Below are 25756 nucleotides of genomic sequence, written 5' to 3' on the forward strand. Positions count from 1 at the left end.
TTAAACATCGATTTACCTGAGCAAGATGATGATGGTCGTCCAACACCGTGTGGAGAGTGAGCTCTCAGATCCTTCCTTCCAGTGTACATCGTCTGCTAAAAGGATGTTTTACTGTGACCTATGGCCGAAAAGGGTACGTCCAACCGGTAGAAGCTTTAACCGTACACATCAGCACGGTACACGGATCCCTCTGCTGTTCATGTAGGTGGTTATTTGCTCGTCGAAGCGAGCACCATGAAAAATTAACCTTCATCTACACGCTCTCGCACACTGCTGTGTGTTCCGCAGCACCAGGAGTTGTGGACCACAACACCACTTCACCTGAGTCGGAAAAAAGGGTTTCGATGTTTGAAATATCCGAAGCTTGTCGGGTGTAGCGCAAAAAAAATCCCATACGGAAGGAAATAACAAGCCATTCTCCCGTCCGGATCTTCAACGTGCCGGTATAGTGTGGTGTTTCCCCATTTGCCCAACCCATTTCCCGATGGTAGAGGCCTGAAAGAGGATACCGAAATATATGACCCCGTAGAGATTCATAAACGCAATTATTTGCGCTTCCACTCTTGGTTGTCTTCCGGTTTCCAATGCCCAGCACCCAATCGCTCCGTACTGGCTGATGTTCTTCTTAAGGAAGAGGACTCTTTTACAACGCATGCACGGTAACACAGTACGTATGTGAGCAAGTGTCGGCCACAGGAGGCGATTCACCGCCATGCATCCCTGACGAATTGAAAGGATCTTCGGTGAATATTTGCTCAGCATGTGTGGGCATTTCGTATCGGATTAAACACTCTTCTCTGCTGTGCTGCGTTGCAGCTGCTGCGGTTCAGTTAGACTAAGGTAAGCGCTTAATAAGACACGCTTCAGGTGGTGTATTGTCCGTAAACTAACGCATCCCTTCAAAACGGTGTGATAGCAGGCGATCTGTGCTGTCCGGACGAACAATTTTCAAAGACTTCCTTTTTATACTTTATAACACACATCCACACACATACATTCACACGATTAGTGACCCCGCTCTACGTAAAATCTACGTCAATGGGTTCGTTTAATTGTGGTTGGAGCAATCTTCCTTCGCCCTTTGTGCGTACCCTGTCCCCTAACCTCAAATAATCGTTAATCAATTAGTTTTTCCATCGTTCCATCTTCATCCAAGCTTGATGGTGCTCTCACTGCCAAGATCGAGTATCTCGAGACGTTCCACTTGTTGTATGTGTGTGTGTGTGTGTGTGTGTGTATCTGCCATCGTAATCAAGTTTACTCGTTCATTAGTGCACTCGAGATTTCCCGTCCCGGAAGTCAATGTTGGTGCGTGCACATTACCGGAGATGCGCATTACGGTGTAATAAATAATCCCATGCAGAATTGGATGGGGCAGTCGACGTTCTTCTCCTTCTCTTTTAGCCTCTTATGTTTTTCTGTGAACGCATAAGTTTATTCGTGTGGTGTCGTAATGTCAAGAACCGTCAAGCAGTGTAACCACACCACAAAACTGCCACCCTTTGTCTGTGGCCATCTTGCTATTGGGATTGTAAACCAAAAACCCGGAAATGCTTAAATGAATGTTAGGGAAACTTTGCTTTCTTCGCTTTGATGTTGCTTCTTTTGTAGTTTAGTAGTCTCCCTTTTGTAGTAGTATGATAGCAAAGAACAAAAAAAACTGACACGGGTTTATACGCCAAACGAGAGAGATTCTAAAGAAGATTCCCTTCTTCGAGAGGATCGGAAAAGTAAACAAATAATTTATTATCCTTTAGCACGGACAGGCTGGTGTTTGCATTTCGTTGGACGTGTTTCCATTCCGGTTTTTGTTTTGTGTATTTATATTCTTGAACCTTATGCTCCTTATGCTAACGGAACAAGGGTAACAAGTGAGAAAGATAAGCAGAAGATTGTCAATTTGTGCAAATTATGAAAAATAGCTTAAAAGTGTGTCTACAAAAGGGAAGATTTTTTTTTCTCCTATATCAAGGTATTTTCATTCCCATTTAAGGGGTTAAATTGAAAGAAAAAATCTTTTGCATCAAGGATACATGCCGTTCTGTAAAATTCCTGGCAGATATCCTACAATAGACCTATTTCCAACAACTGTAAAATGGAGTATTATTTCCCTAGCAGGAAGCCAATCTATTTCCTGCTTCGCCACCTTCACACATTTATCACAAATACTACATAATACACACACATCCACACACACAATGATGAAGCCGATTGTGGTTTTATGTGGAACTTGCCTGCACCACCTGGTCTCCGATGCAATATGCACAATCATCGATGTGCATAGTGGTGGCACTCAATAATTATCCCTGGGCACCTTAATCAAACCATGAAATTATAATTGCTCTATTGAATTCCTCCACTTTCCTCACTCTCCAGCTAGTGACGCTGGCGGAACGGTATTCCGCGCTGGCGCAGGACCCCAGAGAAACCTGGTGTTGCCAGGTTTAATTGGCACACTACTGTGTAAAAGCGCATATTGTGCTCGAGCTCTTGGGCGGAAAGCTCGAATTATGGTTGCGTAAATATTCTCTCCCATTGCTCCATTTTTTCTCCCTCGCTACGGGGGACAGCTAAGGGGTTCCAATCTTCTAGGTAAGCATCGACGATGAATTGTGTGCCGATCGGTGGCGACAGTAAACGGAAAGGCGTTTAATTATTTAGAGAGATTATTTATTCAACAACTTCCGATTGATTGTGTACGCGCTAAGGTGATGATGGAAATTGTTGGTAATTCGCACCTTTTTGCAGTCTGTAAATCGTGCTAAGCTTTGGCGTACTTTTAATGCAACGCTTAACAGTTTTTGGTTTACCCGGTTGAACCATTATGTTCAAAATGGAGGGAGTGAGAGGAAAATAGAAATACCTGTTTTGTGAACACGTCTTTTTGTTTTTCTACGCTTCTACGCTTAGTGGAAATGGAATAATTCTATTGTCGATTCCATCTTCCGTCACAGCAAGATAAAGATTGCTTATATGTAAAACTTTAATGATATTAAAAGAGAATTCGTCGCTTTGCGATCTAGATTTACAATGATTTTTTTTCTACATTTCAAAAAATTATGCTTCACCCCCTTTTTCCAGCCATCCGGGAGGAGATGCTCGTTCGTTTAATCCTTCCTCCTCTAATGGTATATCGTCAAAAGGAAATGCACTCTCTCCGTTGGCAGCGCGTCAATTGTGCGAACATTTCGCATTTATTTGCCATTTGTCCGAGCCTGCCCGATGCAGCGTTTTGTAATTAGATTTAATTTTTAATTAAGTAATTTCTGCGTCTGGTGCTTGTTGTGTTGTGATCGCTCTGGCTTGTCCTGATAGACTGGTATAGGTGGTTGGTAATTGAAAGGCCGGGATGAGCGGGTCAAGCTTTTACTGTTCATCTGGCTCTGTGCGATAATTGCATTACGCTTGAGCAAGAAGAAGTTTTATTGCACAGTTTCCTGTTTTATTTTATTTAAATTTTATTTTTTAGAAGTGCCGCCAATCGTGTTTACTTATTTTGTTACAATGTTATTAATTTTAGAAAATATGTGCATTAAATTTTTTTAATACTGCTTTAAGACGATATTTTTTTTCTAATCCAAGTTATTATAAATACTACTGATATGATAAACCTGTATTACGAATTAATTAATAATACAGTCTTGGCAGGAAACTACAGAGGATAAACTGGATTAGAAAATATTTGGCGATAAAACACCAAAACAAGGGAAATGAGTTTTGTAATGTATCGTACATGTATTGAAAAATGATTGAATTGTGGGAAAATGGATCAATTCCAAAATCACGCACGATTACAATTTTGTCAAAATTATATGTGTATTATTAAATTACACTTACATTACACTCTTATACAATAGTCTTTGTACAATTTTACATAAATTATATCGCTAGTCTCTCACTGCTAACTTCATCAAAACGATTATTCCCAATGTTGTTAATGTATTAAGGGATCGTGCTCGGTGATCGATCGAATCCGAGAATGATCCGGCAGAAAAAGAGGAAAGAAGCATTAAAAACGAAAACCCAATCGGATACAACCTAGCTGCTGATTGGTCGATCCAAGTTCCATGACAGTTCCATGATAATTGCAAAGGAAATCCAACAAAATAAGCACCAAGAAGAAGTGACTTATTACAACTAATAAATGTTTCATAAATATACTCGATGAAAACGAAAAAGTGGAGCGTGGGGAGCAAAGGGAATGGACTCTAAGGTACGATTGATTATCCAGTGAACAAAGCGCAAGAAGCACTCACAGACACCAAGGTGGGCATTACACGGTCTGTTAATATCGTGATATGTTTCTTCTTCCGATTCTACCGCTTGTTGGTCAAAACTTTACCACCTTAGCACGAAAACGCTAGGATAACAGAACATTGCAAAGGATGTAAAATGTACTTGTGCGAGTGTGTATCTTGCAAAAAGTAAAGCAAACACGTGTGTGGGTTTGCAATTGCGAGTAGTTCGTACATTATTCCATACATAATTCATAAACCGATGGGCTATTGCTGCTTCTGTTTGTTGAACCCGGTAAATTATGCTCAATAAAGGAAGAGCAAACTATACGGTACGGGGTTTCGTGTTTTGCCACAAACAGAAACATGAGCTCTGTAATCTAGAAGCAACGCCAGACCGCGGTCCCCGAAGCTCCATGGCACGAAATGGCACGAAGCTTTGACCAGCCGAAGGACGATGATTGTGCAGACCCTTGTGGGGAAGCCATCGATTCAATGTGCCTGATTGGAGTTGGCGGTAATTATTGTCCCGCCGGTCTGTTTCTTGAGTAATTTTACCTCTTCTTTATCCAAGCCCAGCAAAGGTAAATGACCCTTCTCAAAGGATTCATTAGCAGGTGTTGTTGAACTGGCAAATGATGTGCCATGCTTATTGAGAGGTTCAATTTAGACATAGACCTGTTCGAAAAGAAAGCAGTTATTGTTTCCTGGAAAATAGGGTACAACGTAAGAAGAGCTAATGTTTGTAAATGTTGGAAAAGTTGTAGTTCTTTTCTTTACAAGGCGGAGATGAAATTTCGAATTCTTGTTTGACTATTGAGTTGTAAAGATTTTTTCTCATGTGTAAAACCTAACATTATATAGTTATAATTTTCTAAGCTTTATAATAATATCTTCATTCACCCCACCCATATTGACTCATGCCAAAGGGCCATTTCATCAGCTCCGTTCATGTCTAGCCCAATAGCGCAAAGCTAACAGGACGATAGTTGTCGCTAATAGGTGTTTACAGCAAATCTGGCACAACAAGTCGATCGAATCCATTTCGTCACGCCAATGGAGGTTTGTTCTTTTCCAACCCTGCCCAACAACAACAGTGCCTATCGCATCCAGAGTTCCCGTGCAGAAGCAGTCGCGAACACAAAACCACGCGGAGGTTAGCGTAAAACGATCAATTTTAGCAGAGATTTTTTCGCAATCTTTAACGTCCGTGCATCATCTCGCTCGTGCTTCTTTCAACCCCTCAAAGCTATTGGAGGCCATGTAGCGCAGAAGCCCTACCTCCTTTGGCCGATGGGTGGTAAAAGGTTTCGCGTGAATTGTACTGTAGGAAAATGAAAATGTCAAAGCAGCAAAAAACCCCACCAGAGTCACCCTGCTGTTGCTGTCTTCCTGTCCTTATCGACAGGCGAAATCGTTCGTCTTTCGTGAACAATATGGTGGCGAAGTTGGCTAGTTTTTTGTTTGGTTTTGTTTGCCAAGACCTTTCGACCCAGACATACATACACGCAGAGCCACTTTCGATTTCATTCCATTTTCCCTTTCAACAAGGGGACGAGTGAATTAAAATATGTTTTCCACTCGATTAGCATCAGAAATCATTTCGCCAATTCGACCCAACCGGTTCGGAGGACCGATTGGGTAAGTTGCTATATTTTTTTTCCTTCCCTTCGTTGTTGTGCTTCCTTGGGCAACGATTGGGAAGCTCTCGATCTCGATTTTGCGTGGGGGATGGTGGTTCCTGCGAGGAGAAATTCAATAAATTTTATGCCCTGACTTTTACTTGCATCCGTTTCGGCGTGTCTGCACGCGCTCGACCATTCCATCATCGTGATTTTCCATTGGCCTCCGTGCCAATATAATACAACACAAAACCTATCCCTTAGCTCCTGCAACTTCCCCTTTCCCACCTTTGGCGCAATGGTGCGTGTGTACCGCCTCCTTCTGGCCGGTAGAGGACGACGTGTTTTTTTTTCTTGCGCTCCATTTTTGCAAGAGGCGTAATTGAATTTTCCGCTACTTTCTGGAAGGAAAATAAATTTCAGCCAATGCTTCGGTGCAGACGGGTGTGTGACGGTTTAGTGAAAGTAAAGATTTGTTTTCTTTGCTCATTCGTGCGTGTTTAGCAAGCAAGTGGCAGCATCGGAGGCGGTCGCGTACCGTACGAACAATGCTTCACCAAGGTTTGACTCATTTCCTTCTGGTGTTGGCTCTCTTTGTGCGTACGCGCGTCCAGAAGGAATTAGCTTACGTCATCGGTGGCAATATTGATCATCCATTGTGTCCAGTGACGAGTGGTCCTTTCGGGATGTAAATGTACCGGCGCTGTGCTCTTACAGGCCGGATAACCGGAACCGGATGTGACAGAATGGTTGCTTCCTCCCTTGCTCGCACTGCCCGACACTCAGGGTCATTAATTGAAAGAACAATTCAATGATGATATGAATTTTCCACTGCTGTACTGCTTGATCACAATTAATAACGGTCACAGGATATATGGCCCGGAAGCAGCACTTTTGGATGAAAAATCGATTCAATCAGCCTTTGAAGTGAGATGAGTTGCTGGAAAATTATTGTATCCAGACCATTGCATTCTGATCGGTTGCTGGTTTCTCATTATCCGGAACATATTTATCACTAGATGGATATTGCCCACTTGCAGGATTTTTAAGAATTAAAATGCAGGACTGAGCATTATCAACATGTCAAATTTTTAGTTTTGTTGTATTGATAACCTAATTGATAAGATTTATTCTTACTTCGTCAGAGCCTCTGTATTGAAATAAGTGTATGCCTTCTCGTAAAAATGGGTTTTGGTAGTGTGAATAGTTTCTAATGCACAGTTTTGTGACTTGTATACTGACGAGATCATGAGTACAGATTAATCAATTTTAGAGAATATCATATTCGTTTACGCGATTTAGTACGATGTGCTTGTACTATTCATTATATTTAAGAACCCTGTACCGCCAGGATGTTTCTTTTTGTCTGCTCCATGAATATTATCATTGTTTATTTTAAGCAACCAAATAACTTTCAATTTGTATTCTCTGCGGTGATTTTATTAGATTAATTCATTTATAGTACACTGAAGAGACTACATTCGACTCTTGGGGTACTTACACTAGATCCACCGGACCTGTTCGATTTTATTAAAATGTTTTTTACTATTGTCATTTTTTTTTAAATATTTCAATAGATAATTGTTATGCTAATAATTTTGCTTAATCGATGTGCTAGGTATTAATTTTCTATATTCTAACAATTAAGCTTATGAGGATATTTAAGTATCGAAAGGCTAAATGAAGCTTACAAAAAGTGGAATACAGCCAACAACAATGAGATTGCATAGGTATGCATTCATTTCCGATTTGCTATGAAGGACGTTGTTCATTTTCAGCTCCAATTAAAATAGAAAGTATTTACATTCGTCTCGATTAACAGATTTTCCGAACGCCCTTCAGCACTGTCAAACCTAGCAATCGTAATTTATTGATAAAAATGAGAAAATCACTGACCATCCATCACACGATTCTCACACAAAAAAGGGGCGGACGATTTTGGTCTCCTGGCAAGCTGTTAAATGGTAAGCAGTATCCGATCGTTCGCTCTGTCCTAATGACAGAGTATGTGTGAATTAAATGTAAAACATTTACACCATACGTTACTCCAGCCCTTTTGGTCGACTGTGTCGAGACTAGCCCTAGTCTGTTGTCTGATCACAGTGGATCAGTTGCACAGTATATGCATCGTCTCGATGTGAATGAATACCGAACGATGCCAAAATCGATAGCTATGCAAAGAAAGCCAAGATTTGAAATATTTGCTATCAAATCAGGACGAAAAGTAACAATGTGCTAGTTAGTTGTTGAGGTAAACCTGTCTGCTGTCGGATAGTTATGGTGCGTATGTGTACTTGCGCTATGTGTCCGATTTGTGGATAGTGAATCAAACTGAGACGCAGTACAGTGGGATGCATAACAGGAATGGGATGTTAAATTCTGCAATTTCCTGCTAAATGTAAATGAAAACAAAAGCCATTTGTGGCGATGCCGACAAAGCCAAACCCGTCCTTGGAGGGAATGGCTTCGTTGTGTAATGGTAACGTCATCCCTCTGCTGCTCGTCACTTTGCTACCAATCGCACACGCTTTCGTTCGGACAAAGGCGATGCATTTGTTGGAATCCGGACGTACAAATCCCACTCCAGAGTCAGAACGGTCCTGTTCGAATGCGGTGATGGTTGACCATCCCCGGTTACCCTCTGCCCACAGCCGGGAATGCGAGAGCGCATAATTCAATTTATATTTATGCATTTGCATCTGTAAATATATGTGCGCACGATGCCCATTTCGCTGTCGGGCCCACAGATTTATATGAAGTGATTATTTAATGTGCGCGCCGTTTCCACCACCTCGACCTGGAGACCTCGTCGTGGCTTTTATATTTGTTCTTCATCCGAGTCCTTAAGCGCACCACAATTGTATGTGTGCCCGGGTTTATGGCAATCCATCCACAGTTCGAGTGGACTCTGAGCGCTGGCTGAGGGAAGCGTCACCGGACGACGAATCCAGGGCACTTATATTGCGGTAGGATTACGGAAAGTATTAACGCCACCGGAGAGAGCAATCGGTTTGTCGGTTTCGACAGTCATCTTTGTCCGAAAAAATCGGATGACCCTCTGTTCACACTGCACTTGTGCATTTATCCCTGTACACACAAACACACGCGCATGAAGCCATGAAATTGTCATCGTTACACAATTCTGAATGTATTGTAACGATGTCGATGTTGTACCCGATTTGTGTTTGGATGTGTGTAGCAATTGTCATTTTAATGAGGTATAAAACGTTGCCTTTTAGTGGGTACTCGTACAATTGTTATTGTGCGTTACATTGGAAACTCGTTACAAAAATCCTTCTACCCGTTGAGTAGTAGAGAGAGTTCTGCTCCCATGTTTGGTGTACCTACGTTAGGGTGGATTTAATTTTTGAGCTAAAAGTTAATACGATAACGAGCAGCACGACGATACACGGGCAGCTCTCTTGCGACGGATTACCGTTTATCGATGCACGGGCATTTTTGGCCACTTTGGAGCTTTAATTATAATCCACCATTGATTAAAATGTTAAAAATTAATAGCTGAACGTTTGGTGGATTTGGTTGCTTTTTTTTTGCTCCACATTTTCTGCTACACGTACCAAAGCATTCAATTCATTTAATGATCATTACGCGGAAACATTACGAGCGCTTCGAGCTGTTAGCCATGATGGTTTGGCCATAAAAGATTAGATGCCCGTCCGCTTTAGAAGAAAAAAAATTGCTTCGCAAGTGTGCACACTGAATGTAACGATCGTTAGAAAACTGAGAATGCGATACATAAATTTCCGAACGCGTTTGGCCGGCCGAAGAAAGCGGCTAACAGGAAAGGAACCACATGGACACACATACATCCTAACGTACAACATCCAATCCAACAATGGTTTACGGGAGAGAAAGAAGTTTGGCGCGCACCAGTCCAGATGGGTTTTAATTGAATTCCGGTCAGCCAGCCAACCGGGGATCGATCGATCGAAAGCTGTGCTTGTGGTTGCTTACGCTAACGCCACAAATCTTCCGCCGTTGCCTTATTGAAGCTGTTGGCGAATAGTTTTGCTCATTAATTGCTTCCTGCTCTTTTAGTTTATGTGTCTGGAGTCTGGTGGATGGGCCATCGCAAATTCTTACAGACGCAAACAGGAGGGAAAAGTGCGCGTCGATGTGTGTCTGGTTTGTCTGGCTGAAATTTAGAGTGCTTAGTTTGCGATAAGTGTAGCAATGTTTGAATAGCGTAATTACATCACCCCCATCAGGCTTGCTGATGTAATTCGACACAGAAGAAAACGTTGTAGATTTCCTTCCCGTTTGGTTGGTGATGACGCCAATGAAAATACATTAAACGTTAATTATATTTTTATGCTGCAATAATAATCTTATACTCAAGGCGAAGACGTAGACTGTTGGAAACGCGTACGTTCTGTGTTCAAACGTGGTTTATTTTTTTCAAAACATTGATCTACAATTTCTTAAATCTTAAATCTACGATTGATTAAAAATTAGCTTTGGAAGGATTTTCTTTGCAAAACTACGGGGAGCTGGTGTAGAGCTAATTTCTTTACATGTTATCTGTCTATTCTGTGGTCAACAAAATACTGACAAATTAATTCCAAAAATTGCTTTTTTCATCGTTGAACTCTCGCCATTTTGTCGTAATATATATAAATTATCAACATACAGCCTTGGAAAGTATGCTCAAGTACTTATTTATCTAGCTTATAATTCAAATGAAATTCTCAATGCCGTATTACATTATTGCCATCGTTCTATGAAATCCTCTTAATATTTAATTAATGCCCAACGTTTTTGCTTCGCAAAACCGCCTGTTGGAAGTGCTTTTATCAAATAGCGTTGTTTTAAGCAGTATCAGGGCTTTTTAAATTAAATAAGCGACACATCTCCAAATAAGGACAAACTTCCCCGCTAATAAAGGTCGTCTGAGTAAACTTTTATCCATGATTTGATTAAAAATTGCATCATCGTTCCCCGTATTTCATACCATTCGACAAGGCATACAAACCATCAGGCCGAACAGTAAACGGTGCCGGTTTTTTCATGATGTTTACTTTCCATTTAACCTTCACAGGGGCTAGTTTTGCCCGCTAGTGTTTTGCTAGAAGTTTTCTGCTCGTATCCGTGTTTCAGCTTGTAGCAAGAGGAACTGTGTGCCATTTTTCAATATCTTTTCACAAAAAAATCACAGATAGTAGACGAAATTCGAAGTGCCTCAACATCATCACACACACACATACCCAGAATCGAGGCTATTCGAGTGGGGAAAACTTTATTGCAGCTTCCTCTACATAGGTCATTTGGGTCTCTCTTGGCATGATGGATGTTTTGCCGTTTTTTTTTGCTGCTTCTCATTTTTTCCGCAAAACGTGCATCCTTGCTTTCATCTGATCGCGTTTTTATCACAGCCCGCTAAAGACTCCCATGGAAATTAATTAACAGTCGTGCTCTCGTTGCAGACTCTCGGTTATAAAGGATTTTGTCGCGTATAGTTGTGTACCTCCATTAATAAAAAAACGATACTGTAGTTAAAGCATAGCAGACAATATGTTTAAGTGAGTTTTTGTGTACTTTTACTAATCCATTACTTTTTCCACTCTTTTGCTATTTGCAGGGATCGTGTGTTTAAGCTGAACTTGAAAAATGTCAGCATGACATCATGTGAGGTAAGTCATGAGACGCATTAATAAATGTTCACCATAATTAGTTTTAAAGGAATAAATGATTTTCAGAATTGATTTCAGTATCATAATAGAAAAAAGTGTTTTTATAGCTTCATCAAAATTGTTAATTGAATCCCTCATCATGTTTCCAAACAGCTCCCATGAGCCAAGAAGTCAACGTTGCTTTTCAAAATCTTTCAAAACTTTGACAAACATTGTTCGTGAAGCTGAGACGCCTAATTTATGCCTACAAACTTGTCTTCATAAGGTTGAAGGATGAAATTGATTAATTGCTCCAAGTCGTCGGCTTTAGCAAATTAGTAGCCAAATTTTCGGACGAACAGTTTTATCGCTTCCAAGTGGGAACATTCATCGTGAAGGGTCAGTTTCAGTCGTTCAGAAAGGATCATAACGAAGAGAAGAGCTAGCAGGTAGAACGAAACTGTTCGTAACCAGTTAAAGTGAGCATTCTGTTCCGTTGGGTAGATATTACCCGTTCCCTCGAAGATTTTGAAGATGAGAAGAAAATTGTAACAGTAATGTACAAAACAGATTTTAAATTAAATCGCTTAAACGCTTTTCTATTTTGTAAACAGTTGGTATTTTTTCTGATTACACGAAAAAGAAAATCCTTGTTTTTTTTTTTGTTTTTACTCATGCTATCCTACAATGACCTTCGTAAGAAGTTCACCGAAAAAACGTTTAACATTTTTATCGTCGTAAAAGAAGAAATTGTCTTTGTAAACCGATGCTCCCTTTTTGCAATTTTCCGCTTAGGAGAAGAAAAAAATCTTTTCACGCCCGGGACACAGTCAAACAACCAAACTGTGGCCGAAATTTTCTTCATCGAGAAAGGGAAATTGTTGAAGTAAAGCGTGAAAATAGCGACGATAAATTAGATTTATGATTATTGTTATTGTTTCTACCCTCACTACCATCGATGCCACTTTCCGCTGTTTCCATTCCGTGGTGTGTTTTGTTTCTTAAAAAAAGGGGTTTTGCGATTGCCTGTGGGTGACAACAAATGGTGGATGATGTTCAAGATCGCTGGTGTTGTTGTTGTGACAAGGAAAAGATGGAAAAATTTAAATTACCGGACGTGCCGGTATGCTGCGAGCTGGACCAACTCTTTGTTCCCTCGTGAACGGTCTACGCTGTTTGTTCCTTGTGCTCTCGGCCCGTGACGAAATGGTGTTGAAATATATTTCCTCTGTCCCGAACAGTTCCAAAGGAAACTGGAAATGAATCTTATCCCCGGTATGCCGCCACGGGGTTCTATGTCATTTTAATTGCAGTGGAAGCGACAAAGTTTGAAGTTTCTATTGCTTACAATTAGCTTAAACTATCTGTTTTATGTGCCATTTTCATTTGACGCATGACTTGATTTTAGAAGCATTACACTTTGAAGTTTACCGATTTAAAGAAGCACGTTCCGTATGTATCCATTCGTTTGATTTGCAGTTCGTGGTAAACATGGATAGGGAAGTGCAAATTTTCACTATTTTATGAGATTCACTTTTTTATGTTAACCATGCGTTTTTTATTTATAGTAATTTTGATGAATTGCAGCAAAAATGGGTTCTTTTCAAGTTCCTGCAACATGCATTGTCTAGCTATTCCTCTTCCTGTGCGATGCAACAATCTTTGTGTAAATATTTCACATTATTGTTACATATTGGATTAAAAAGGAACTGTTGCTTTTCTTATAGCTATGATTGACACAAAACTCCACTGCACCTTCTAGTTTTGTCACGTGCGGGAATTGATTTTTGACATCGTTGTCTCATCTTTCAAAGATTCGTGTAGTTTGCTTGTAATTCCCTTCCCCTAATAGAACGAACCCATCCTTTGCAAAACCATTCTTTGCCAACCCTTTACAAACTTAATATCCTCCCGTCTGCTGGTTGGTTGGTACTCAGTTGTTTACGTTTTCCCCTGCTGACTGCTAATCGATGCCAAATGAAACTCAACTCAACCCCTCGGGGCCCAAATTTTCATTCACAGTCCTTTGGCGGGGGACAAAATCTTTCATCCAACGTCCCCAAGGCACTTCTTTATCATTTAAAGTCAGTTGGCAGCTCTTTAAGAAGCGGGCCAAGCCGTTGTAAGTACCAAACTTTTAAAAGGTTCATCGAGGGGGAAAGTGATTTTTCCTTTAAAATTGTTATCTTGAGGTAGATTATTGAAAAACGGGCAACAAATGCCTACACCAGTGTCTTTAACATCCTGAGGCTAAATTCGCATTATCAATCGTTCTGTTCGTGAGTTTGCAAAATGTATGCTTTCACGGGGAGATAGAGAGTATTAAAGTGTCACCACTGTCTCGAAAGTTTTCCCTGTATGTTTGCGAGTTCAATATATACTACAAAAAAAAATGGAAATTCAACCCGTAGATAGGTGCTGCAACATCGGTAATGTCGTGCCGAAAGTGTTCAACACACACAGCCGGATGTTTGTTCATTTTTCACCAATAAAAGCCGTTGGAGATTAGATCAGCGCAGACTAGACCCGGCTAGCAGATAAGGCGGCGGATCGGAAAGAGGTTCTGATTTACGCGAGAGCTATTCAGGGAAATGTGCTCTGGTTTTTTTGTTTCTCCTGCAAGGAATTGGGGAGGTTTTTTTGCTCGTCGTTGATGCATCGCTAGGAAACATCCATTGCAAATATTTGAACACAAGCGTGCTGCGAACGCGAGGGCATGAGTAAACGTTTTCAGGAAGCAAAGTTTGGATTCACCGACGGTTTGAGCACCATCAACTGATGACGGGATAAAAAGGGAAATTGAACGTAAAAAATCATGACGGTTGGTGGTGGTGCAAAGTATTAATCCGAAGAGTAAAGCACCCGTCTGTGGAGGTATCTCTCGGAAGGTTTCGGGAGCTCTCAAACCCATCATCCTTATTGCCGACTTTACCAATACAAGTTTGCGATTCGTATAAAGCGATGATGTTTGGGAAAAAACACTCTTTTGCAGCGGTAAACATCGTCACACATTATGGAGAGTGGCGTTGTAAATGTTGCTGCGACATGTTGTGTTGCTTTCTATAATTCCTCTATTTTTTATACTTTCTCTAAACCCGGACTAAATCCTTTATGTGTGCTGTCGACTAAAACGAGAGGCTCCCTGGTGGGATCTACGAAAATCGGAGAAAAACGATCAGCAGTGAAATATGTTTGCATGGTGTGGGATTTTCGGGTTTTTCTGTCTTCTTTTTTGAGACATATTTGGTGGCGGCAAAGTTGCGTGCTGCAGTACACTACCATTCGCTATGTTACTTCCCAACGCGTGGCATAACTCGTTTCGTTGCGGATAGGATGCCTGAGGGTGAATTGGGCCAAAAAACACTCAAACCCGAATCCTTTTTCCGGCACCAGCTCCCACCATGAATGGTGATGATTACGGGTGATGGGAAGGTTTGCATGTTTGGTACGAGGCAACATTCCATCCATCAAGTGTACATGTTGAAAAAGATTGATGAAAGCAAAGCATGACGAACAATGGGCGTCTCCCTGTTGTGGCATGATAGAGAGAATGGGACGGTTTATCAGACTTTATAAAAAAAAAAACAAAAAGAAAGATTGACTCTCAGCATCACCATCATCTCTTCATCCTCATTTCCATCGCATTAGGCAGTTTTACTGCAGGAGGTACGTCTGTGTCTACGTACGTGTTGACGACTTGTTGGTTCCGGTTGGTTTACACGCAGAGATGCCCACTTACTAGACGGTTCTTTGCGGGTAGTGGGATTCGGCATTTTTGTAAACGATTAACTGCTGAATGCAAACCCGCAATGCTACTGCAGTGCCAATTGTTGTGCTGCGTTGAGTGGCAATGAAGAATAGGGATGGATCGTTTATCAACTCGTAAGCTGCTAGGTGAAGGACATACCGGGTAATGGCGCAACTATTATCTACAACATGCAGTCTGGAAAGTCAGTTTCACTGTATACCTGTTAGGATTTTTATGAAAGTTAGTGATTGCGTAAATCTTGGACATATGGTCAGCTACACTGATGACCTGCGATGAGGTGACCGCATCGTTGAAGTCGTCCAAAACTTTGCTGGCCTACGGTCAAAGGTCAACACCGAGTGCAACATTGCAGAAAGTCCGGGATTATGGAGAATATGGATCGACTGTGTGCAATTTAATGGACTCCTGTAGCAGGTCAAATCATGCTTTTCGTTGACGACAAAACAGTGTTCATAACATTAGAATTTATGAAATTGCCATCCAATCCGAGTGAAGAAGTTAACGATTATGGATTAAATATATTTCACGCGAATGCATACTAGACCTGTATACAAATAAGTGTGTGTTTCGAAATTAGAAATAATCCCTTTGTTTATAAATCTCGAAATAAGTGTGTAATTTGCAAATCAAAAATTTGTTTATAAAATTAATTCATCAATTAGCAAAACGAAACTTTAAGTTAATGATTTGAAAATTGATTCATTTTCTCACAATTTGAGTAAACATGTACTTCATATGATTAATTTTGTCCAATCCACGTATTAAAATCAAGCTCTTATTAATGTCACCAACTCCGTCCTAATCATGAGCATAAACTCGAAATCAAAAGAAGATACATGTCAAATTATATCTGAACTATTGGAGATCTCAGAACTATGGAAGACATCTTAAATAACAAAAAATTCGACAACGTGATTGAAATATCTGTTTTCCCGCATCTTTACATATTAGGTATCAATTATGCAATGATCAGCAAAACTTTTTCTTTTATCTTGTATTGATCTATTGTAACACTCACCTCAACCAACCCAGCAAAGACCTCACCACATGAATGCTTATCGGTAACTCAAGGCATATAAATGACACAACATCAATAACTTCATCAAATCGACCATTTCAGTTCTACTGAAACGTCACCATTATCTTCCGATTGAAGTATGTATGTCTGTGTGTGTTTTTTTTTTGTATTCATGTTAACAGAACTAAAAGTCTACCATGTTAGGTCATAAACGAATGAAATCATCACACCAAGCCTATACCCAATCATTTTATTCTAGTGTCGATGGAGACGCCTGGTGGTTATGTTTGTTGTCTTGTCTTGGTACGGTGGTACGGTGTGGCATAGAGAAAGGAAATCATGAAAACGGGAAGAATCTAGGCAAAGAGTAACCTAATGTGAAAGATGGCCACACATACACACACACACAAGTGGCGTTTGTATCATCTTCACGCTGGGTTTATCATCAGAACTGTCTTTCGTTACAGGAGGTTTTCGGTTTTTTTTCGAGGAAATTCCTTACTATTTGCTTGCTCTATCGATTTTCGGTCAATAGTCAGCAGGAGCCCGTTTCGGATCGTTTGTGTGGCATGTGGTGAAGTTTTATTGTGGGTCAGCTATTGGGAGTGGCGGAAAAAAGAATCACAATACGGTACATTCATTCCGTTCCGTGTGTATCCGTTTCACTCTTTTCGAACACTTTTCCTCCATTCTGCTCCATTCCACATACCGTTCGTTCATTTTCCAATTTCCCAGCAATTCCACTTTCCTGCAGCACCTTGCACGAAAGGAAAATCGTTACCTTCAACGATGACGATGTTGATTGGTCGCTTGCCTTTGCTGCTGCTGCTGTTACCTCATGGGATCGTTTTTGTTGTGTGTGTGCTTTTACCATCGGTGATGTATTTATACCCATTGCCCCTCAACAAAAACCATCCTCACAAACGACCCATGCGGCAGAGAAGACGGCGTTAAATTGATTGACTTGTGCCAGTGGGCACCAAAACGTTTTCTGTTCGATTGCGCATCAACAAATCGCCTAAATTCACTGCGATCAATGACGTCTGAAGATCTGTCTCGAAGGACGTCGATTTCGTGCTATACCCACTACACCTCGTGGCCACCGTCACAACAGCTCTTTTGTGATGTCTTTTTTCTTGTAAAGTTAGTTTGACTCCTTGCTCTGTTTGCTGGGCAATTTCATCCGTAAAATCGATACTCAATTTCTTCGTTGTAGTTATTTCTTGATCGTGATCGTGTGCGTTTGCTTTACTGTAACAGAAACCGATGGACTCGGCCGGTCATCTCGTGCATGCTGATGAGCACATTGTACTGTCGTAACAATAGCAAGAAATGTAGTGAACGATTTTTGTCTACATTATGTATTCTTTGTCCAGAAGAAGATACCATTCTTTTTTACTATCGCTTGTTTCATTCATGCTACAGGGCGTACGATGAAAGCGAGCTACATTTGTTTGTGATTCGGAAGAGATGATCATGACCGGAGTCTTAGCAGCAGTAAACCACATCAATTTTCAATTGGACAAAAATAAAGCGTAGACCCTTAGTGCATACAGTACGTAGTCGAGTTTGTGTGTTTTAACATAATCATGGCATGCAATGTATTCTGCTGCAAATTGTTTACCAACCCGTTGGTCGTGAGTTGAATTACTAGTAGATGGGAGGATGCTTGGAAACGATAAGGTATTCGTTTATTAACTTTATCTGGTTTACCAGTAGGATGCAAACATTTGACCAAAGACAATCGCAAATATTTGTTATGGCATCAAACCATGCATTTATGCAATACTTGGAATGGTTCGCATGATAGTTGCATCGCAATATTGAAATGTTTTTGATTATTTTACTTGTTACTCCAAATTTCGTAGAAAAAAATCGAAAAAGAAACAAAACACAAACATAAATAATGCAATTTAAGTAATCGATGCATTAAAAACAGCTGATTTGACATAGTAATGTACTGACGCACCTACCGGTCTCCTATAAGCCAGCTGACCAGAACTTTGCCGAAGGTCAATGGTATAATTAATTTACTTACTTCAGTTACTTCATCTTGATTTCAGCAATACGAGTTTAGATATTCCGTTTGAGGGTTTGTCCCAAAAAATAAGACCGTCGCATCCGAAAATCATTGTGTAGGTTGATGGTTACTGATAGAAGGTGAATCATTAATTTATCCCTTCTTGGTATGCTTAACGAAGTTATATTGTTATATTTCTTGTTATCGTGAAGCCGAAAAATTCCCAAATTACCAATGTCCATCTTGTTCAGATAATTTCTCACTATCTGGCTAACCAGTTGCTCAAACCTACCTGCAGAAGGGTAGGCACTCATTACTCTTAATCTCCATGCTTAAGTTCTGCTGCCCTTTAAAGTCAACGTCTAGTAAACAACGTTCGGAAATAGGCTTCGTTTTAGGCGCTTTGGTCTTTCACCAGAAGAGCACATACATGTATAACATATATGCTAGATCGGTTATATCCGGACGGCACGACATCGTTAACATCACTCAATTTTTACGAATAAAAAACTATTCACGTAAACTGAAAAAAAATTGAAGAATTTTCCATAAATCGCATTCCCTTTCGTATGCTCACTGTTGTTGGTTACAGTAAAAATTTAATTACCATTTATGATTTACGACACTAACGACTCACTTACTGTACATTAGCTTTTCATACGTCACTACTCATGGCCCCAGAAGTTATAGTTTAAGAAGTTTAATCTGGCCCCAGATTAAAATGGCCCCAGAAGGGCCATTTTAAAATGACCATTCATTGCCGGTCGATAGTACCAGAACAGATATTTACGCGAACCCCGTAGCTAGGTTGATAAATTTGGACCAGAAAACTAGCTATAGTTCAAAGACACATTAAAAAAAGGGAAACAGGAAACGAAGATGATACTGTCCACTGAACCTTTCCGCTTTTTCTGTAGTCATTTAGATGATGGCACTTCAGAAACGTTCGTAACCCGATGTAGCCGGAAGAAAAGATATGATCTCGAACTGTCGTGCCGTGTTTTTCAACACTCCAGCAAAGTTTTCGATCATCTGGCAAAAGTGAATTGTACGGGGATTGTCGGGCCCGGGAACGGACATCCTGTGTTTAGTAGCGGAAAACTTCCACACAGCACACAAAAAAGCAGTAAAACCAGGACAGTGGATGGAAGGGCGGTAATTGTGTGAGAGATCAAGGCCGGAACGTCGTTCTAATGAGTACAAACAATTCGATAGAAAGAGTCCCAGGTAGCGCGTGGAAAAACGGAACGGTTTTTCCGAAGCATTAGACAGCTTCCGGGGGCCAATGTTGCCGACGAAGCGTAAATGTAGCAATTGTTCCGGGTCTGTGATTTTCCGTACAGAAGGTGGTGGCCAAAGTTTGGCATGAAATTTATTTGCGCTCCGGGTATGGGGTGGATTGGACTATCTCGCTTTAAAAACAAAAGTGGACCCACTCATATCAACCTCACCCCCCCCCCCACATTTCACTTTGGTGCTCCATCTAGGATTTGGTGTGTTTTATTGTTCATTCGATTTTCGGAACCGATGAGAGGAAGGTTACATCGACTGCTTCATTCCCCTCTTACTCCAACCACACACATACACACGTGCATGTCCCGTAATTCGAATAAAAGGTTCTAATTTATGGTTCTGCCGATAAAAGGATCACCGGAGTACGGACTAGGCCCGTTTGCGCTAGCGTGAGGTGTAGTTTAGCTCAAAAATTGCTGAACACATGAATATCTTTCTCTTTTGGGCGTCTCTCAAGCATGGAACCCCCGGAGCTGCTTAATGAAAATCGATCCATTTTTAAGGCATCGATTGGTTCCAACTATTTACTGCTGAACGTTGCAGAAGCACTATCCGTAGTTTATGTTACTTTTATGTGGTTCCGAACAGATAGAGCTTTCGCCTTTAGCGTAATTTACATGGAAAACATTTCAAACTGTTTTTCAATTCCTGGTTTAAAAGAAAACAGAAACAGGAAACTTTTTTTATAAAAAAAACAGTTGCTGTGTCTGTTGCTTTTGGCAAGTATCACTGCGTAAAGGGTGGTTAGAAATATGTTGTTGGTGGAAATATGGTGTGTAATAAGAACTATATTTTTAAACAATAATACGTTAATTGGGGTTTTAAATTATTTTTTAGAATATTGCTAATATTAGTTAAAAAATATTGTGATCCAGAAAATTTATACAAGTACAATTTATACAATATTCCTTAAATCATTCCAAGAAATAGCATTCCGGCCGAAATTATCGGAGAAAAAATCTTAAAAATGTCAGAATGTCAAATAAATGTATGTCAAAAGAACACTTTTAAGTGAACTGAACTGAACTGAGCCGCGGAACCGGTTCATGAAAATTATAACATTTGTTTCTTTTAAATTGAATTTTCTACAAAATACAATTAAAAATATACGTTTATTTTCGATCATATTGATGATTGTGGATCATCATTTAAATAACAAACACGAAAATGTGCCGATAACTTGATTGTACTTTTACTCTCACTACTGTACGCTCCTTCCTCATATGGTGCGCTTTTTAGTGAATTCTTCATGTACTGCTTTGAAATGTCCAATTGTATCGTATAAAATTTGTTTACGATGACGTTTTACTCGTTTAAAAACTGTTTCAAACTAACGTTAAAAAATCCTACCGTCAAAACTATCGGAATTGATCAATTTTCTCGTTTTCGAATCGTTTTCCCGTCCCAGCCTGTTTTCAGGTTCCGATCATAATGGAAATCCTTCATAGTGTGGCACTCGAATTTATTTTTCTTGCCAAACATTCGGCTGCCACTAGCGGAGTTTGAAATTTGTCACTGTGGTTGCAGCATGATGCTGCAAAAAAATGGACACACGGTTAGCAAAAGGGAGCCGTCCGAACGTCAACGGAAAATGCTTTGCACACCCTAAACCACCGCACGTGTACCAGGCGGAAGCTACTTCCAGCGCGTACCGATTTCCATTTAGAATTTGTTCTCCCTTTTTTCTGCTGCTTCCATCCATTAAATCACTCCCGTTCGGTGTGCCCGTTGGCGCATGGCGATGACATGATCAAACCATTCCAAAAATCATCGACCATCTTCCTCGCTGTCGGTGTCATGTGAACACCCTTCCCGTCGCAGGCCGCCATCAGTTATAAACTCGCCGAAACACAGACGAAAGAAGAAACATAAACAGTGGTGACGATGTGTGGGTGCTTTATCTCTCATTTCAATTGTGCCTGGCTTGCCGCAAAATATCCGTCTCTTCCGGTTATGAATATTTTTTCCTGCTTCAAACGGTTCACGAACACAGTCACCTCTCGCACACAACCGCAAGTCACCGCGGAAATACGTCCGGAAGAGGATACCCTTCGCTTTAAAATGTCCCAAAGATTGGATGATGCAGCAGAATATATTTAAAAAATACATCTCCCTCACAAAAACGAAACAAGACCATTTTTGTTCCATTCGATCGGTGCGAACGGGCAGCACAGCAGCGCGTACTGTGTATCATCGGTGGCAATCCTCGAACAGCATCCGGAACTTACGCCGGTACGCTTCGGGGCAACATTCCGTCATCTACCCACGAATGCCTGCGTCCGGCAGATTCGTGAATTTTAACACCGTTGTGCTTTACTGCGGTAGTTCGTGATTGGTCACATGAGAGCAAGCGAGAAAAGGGAAACGAATAAGGAAAAAAAAGCATTTTCCTCTTTAACATCCGGCTTGCTCGTTTTGGTCTGGCGCGTCAACCACTCGGGGGAGAGATACCCGTTGACAACCGATTGATGTCAAAATAAACTAGCATTTTGTCGTCTACCGGGAGAAGGTTGGTTGTGATTTTTGTTTTCTTCATTCCTTCCTTTTTTTCTACTTGCTTTCTCTGATCGCTGTTATTGGGGTTGTTTTTTTCCTCGTACCCCTTTTATTTATTTCCTTAAATATGTACAAATACTGAAACCTACCCCCGGATTTGATGTCTGTTCCGGTCGAATGACGCAACATGCCCGAAAGGCACGGCCAACCGCCGGAGCGCGCATCTGTTGTATGGAAGGAGGTGACTGACTGACCTGCGGCAAAATCGGTCAGACTAAAGTTCTATACCCCAAGTTAGCATTTGTTTGCTGGTCGGTTTGCTGTTCGGGCAGAACCACTCATCGAGCTCTGGCTAATGCCCCCGCAAGGCAACCGCAACCGATTGCGAATTTTCTCTGCGGCATGGGTGAAAATGCGTTGAAAAGTTTTCACTCAGCTCACCTCAACCAGCATGCACGCATCTCTGGGCACGGCAGTGTGGTATGTATCCTTTCCGGAAAAACAACCATCATCCCCCCGAGGGTACTGACGGGATTGTAGACGTAAAGGATGATAATGTAAGGTTTTCTTTTCCTACGGATGTTTAAGTAGAGAAAATCCTTTTTCATGTAAATGGAAAATAAAGAGTCAAAAGAGAGGATGTCGAAATCAATGCAAGCAATAGTAAAAGACAGACAAATAAGTAACATGACAAGTAGATGAGGTAAATTAAAGAAACAAGTAAAGTAAGCTAAATGAAGAACATGAAATAGGGGAAAAGAAAGAAACCTCAGTATAATTTCAACTACCTCCCAACTTTGAATATTAAAGATGTTTATTATTTTGCCTCACAATTCAGTGTCCCTATAAGGGGGTTATTAATTATTCATCCCTTTGTTTTATACCAAAATGGTAGCAGCTGCAGAGAGTTGTTTTTTCACAAGAAATAATCAATTTTCTTTATACTGTATCGTGTATTATTCATGCTATTTCTTTTAGTTATGTTTTCTGGGCTTTTTTGTTTGCTTGATAGTGTACAATTTTCTCACTTCTTTTACCCATTCTTTGTTATATAAATTGATTATTTTTTTTGAATTCAAATGAATTGACTTTATAACATCTCATTTTCTTATCACCAACCCTTTTACAAATAGTTTCACATTATTTGATACGTTGATAAATATAAATCAAGCGGCTCGCCCGACGATGGAAATTTTGTCCGATACCGAGACCGTCTTAAATTGGTCCAAAGTAATGAACTTATATTCGTTAAGAATTACATCATACAGCACCTAACAAAATGTTGTTAGGATTCAAATCCGGGGAGCTAGAAATTCAAGAAGTTTTGTGCAACCTGGTTCGGATCCAATTGTATTATATTTTGGGGCATCATCTTGCTTCTAATACACGTAGTATGCATATCTATAGAGGTCTGACCTGGAGGTAACATTCTACACCAAAAATTAAGTGATAAAGTACCACGTTAAATTTGGCCTTGTTTTTTTAAAGTATACCACGTTTAGAGATCAGTTCCTCAAACTGTCCCAGACGATGTTTTTGGCATACGTGACATGTTCGTATTGGATTCATGAATGCGGTCCCATATTGGAGGCTACATCTAGTCATGTGCCTGCTGGTGCAGCAGTTTCTCGTTTGAAAAAAAAAGATTTCTTGACCCTCGTATCAAACGATGAAAATATATGATCGACACAAGCGCTTTGTGCTGATCGCTCATAATAACAACAAAGAAAAAGAAAGTCAACACTATGCACATTTTAAAGTAAATATGTGTATTGAAAATGAAATCTAAATCAGAAGAGAATATGAAGCACACATAGTGACCCACACTTGACGATGTAAATTTGTATTCGAACTTATTGATCACGGTGTATATCCACATCCCGCTAAAAAAATAACATTTAAATCCCCGGAAACATGCCATTAAAGTCACAATGCTGATTCCACCATGATCATGTGCATGACGATACGATTTGCAGCATGACAATGGCAATGAAAAGGCGATTCTTAATGCTATATTATAACCCCCCAAACTGACGGCAGTGGAAAACCCGCAGATCCGTGTACAGCAATACGGCAGCAAGTGATTGGAAACTTGATTCATGTCCTTTCATGGATAATAGCACGGCTTCGAATCTTGAAGTGTAAACTTTGGGAGGGAAACGTAGAGCAAAAACGACGGCAGTAAAAATAAACTCATAAACACTCAGTCAAGACAGCATATTGCGGATTTATCAGTGCCCTCCTGTGAACTGATTTAAAATAAACATATAAAGGCACTACTTTTTTCCGACCAAAACAACATCGACCCCACAGAATTTCCCTAATGTGACGGATGGTGATATTTTTTCTTGTTTCTTTTTTTTTTTGTTACAATAACCCTCAACGAAAGGGACGACCCGTAACAAACGAACTTAAAAAAAAACCCATTGCAAACCAGATCGAAATCGAGAAATGGAAAATATAGATATTCGAGTAATGAAGAATGGCAGTCGGAAATGAGGTTTCGGTTCAAAGTCCTGCTCTTGCAATCCCTTTTTCTCTCTCTTTCTCTCTCTCTCTCTCTCTTTCTCACTCTCTTTCTCTCTCGCTTTTATTCCGCACTCGTCCCTGTTTTTTACGCGTGTGTGTGTGTCTTTTGTTATGTATTTACCTCAGGCACTCTCGTATGTGACTACCCTAGCCACCCACAACAAAACTAGCCTCCCATGGGGGAAGGGTACTATCGAGCACGAATAAAGGTGAGTGATGTTCTGTGTTATACTGTCTCCGGCCATCAGACAAAAGTGCACTCTAACTTTACGCGTGGACCAAATGTGGTGTGTGTTTGTGTGTTAAAGTTACGAAAATGTTGTTGGAAAATATGACAGCTGTTTCTTTGATTTTCTTTTTTTTTATCAACAATTGTGTTCTATTTTTCGTACGCGGCTTGGTCCCTTATGCGTCAAGGAAATCTAGTGCCGATGGTTGTGATTTTGATCGAATTATGCCTGTCAAATTGTGTTACGTCTGTGTTCGCTGGTGTAATTTCGAGCTGTTGGGTGTGGGTTTTAAATGGCAACGCTTCCTTCACCGATATCGAATGGGATTTCCTTGTACCGAGGTGTAAATGTTTGAATAATGTAACCACATATACCCTCCTTGTACATATTTAGTTGGTATGACTAAAGTTAAGCTCGTTTCTTCGACCATAAATAACAGTCTCAGTCTCACTCTCCCTTTGACGCTGAACTGTCCTTCCGGTTAGTAATATAATTGTACACCGTTATATCTATTTCACTACCTTATTCCCCTCGTTATTGAAACGTTGGAAAACACGGGAAATTAACACCATTAAATGAGCATCTAAAGCGCCTTATCTTCATGCCCATTAGGAGTAATGCCGCCGTTCGTACTACAGACAGGCAGACGGACAAATAATGTTGCATCCAGAAAATATCGCCCAGACAAACCCCGAACCTGGACCTGGTTGCAGCAAAACAGTCTTTTCCGAACTCTACTCCACTTGAATCGAGTGCAGGCGCGCTATCTTTGCCTTCCGGTAGGTGAAGCGTGGTGGCCCGCCCGAACCTGTTAGGTGGTAAGCATCAGGTCGGAAAACAAGCTCATATCGTGTATCGTCATCACTTTTTGAAGTGTGAATTTATTAACAATTTAACAGCGGAGATAGCGGAGT

The 25756-nt window shown here is 40.5% G+C and overlaps 1 protein-coding gene across 1 annotated transcript in view; it reads left to right on the forward strand.

Moving 5' to 3' along the window:
- The window catches only part of LOC128715163 (semaphorin-2A-like), a 221634-nt gene that overhangs the window by 107297 nt on the left and 88581 nt on the right, over nt 1–25756 (forward strand). Inside the window, exon 3 of the mRNA XM_053810045.1 lies at nt 11457–11508. Coding sequence (XP_053666020.1) covers nt 11457–11508 — 52 coding nt within the window. The remainder of the gene's footprint in view (nt 1–11456; nt 11509–25756) is intronic.

The sequence above is a fragment of the Anopheles marshallii genome, chromosome 3, assembly GCF_943734725.1.
Source record: "Anopheles marshallii chromosome 3, idAnoMarsDA_429_01, whole genome shotgun sequence".
Taxonomy (NCBI): Eukaryota; Metazoa; Arthropoda; class Insecta; order Diptera; family Culicidae; genus Anopheles; species Anopheles marshallii.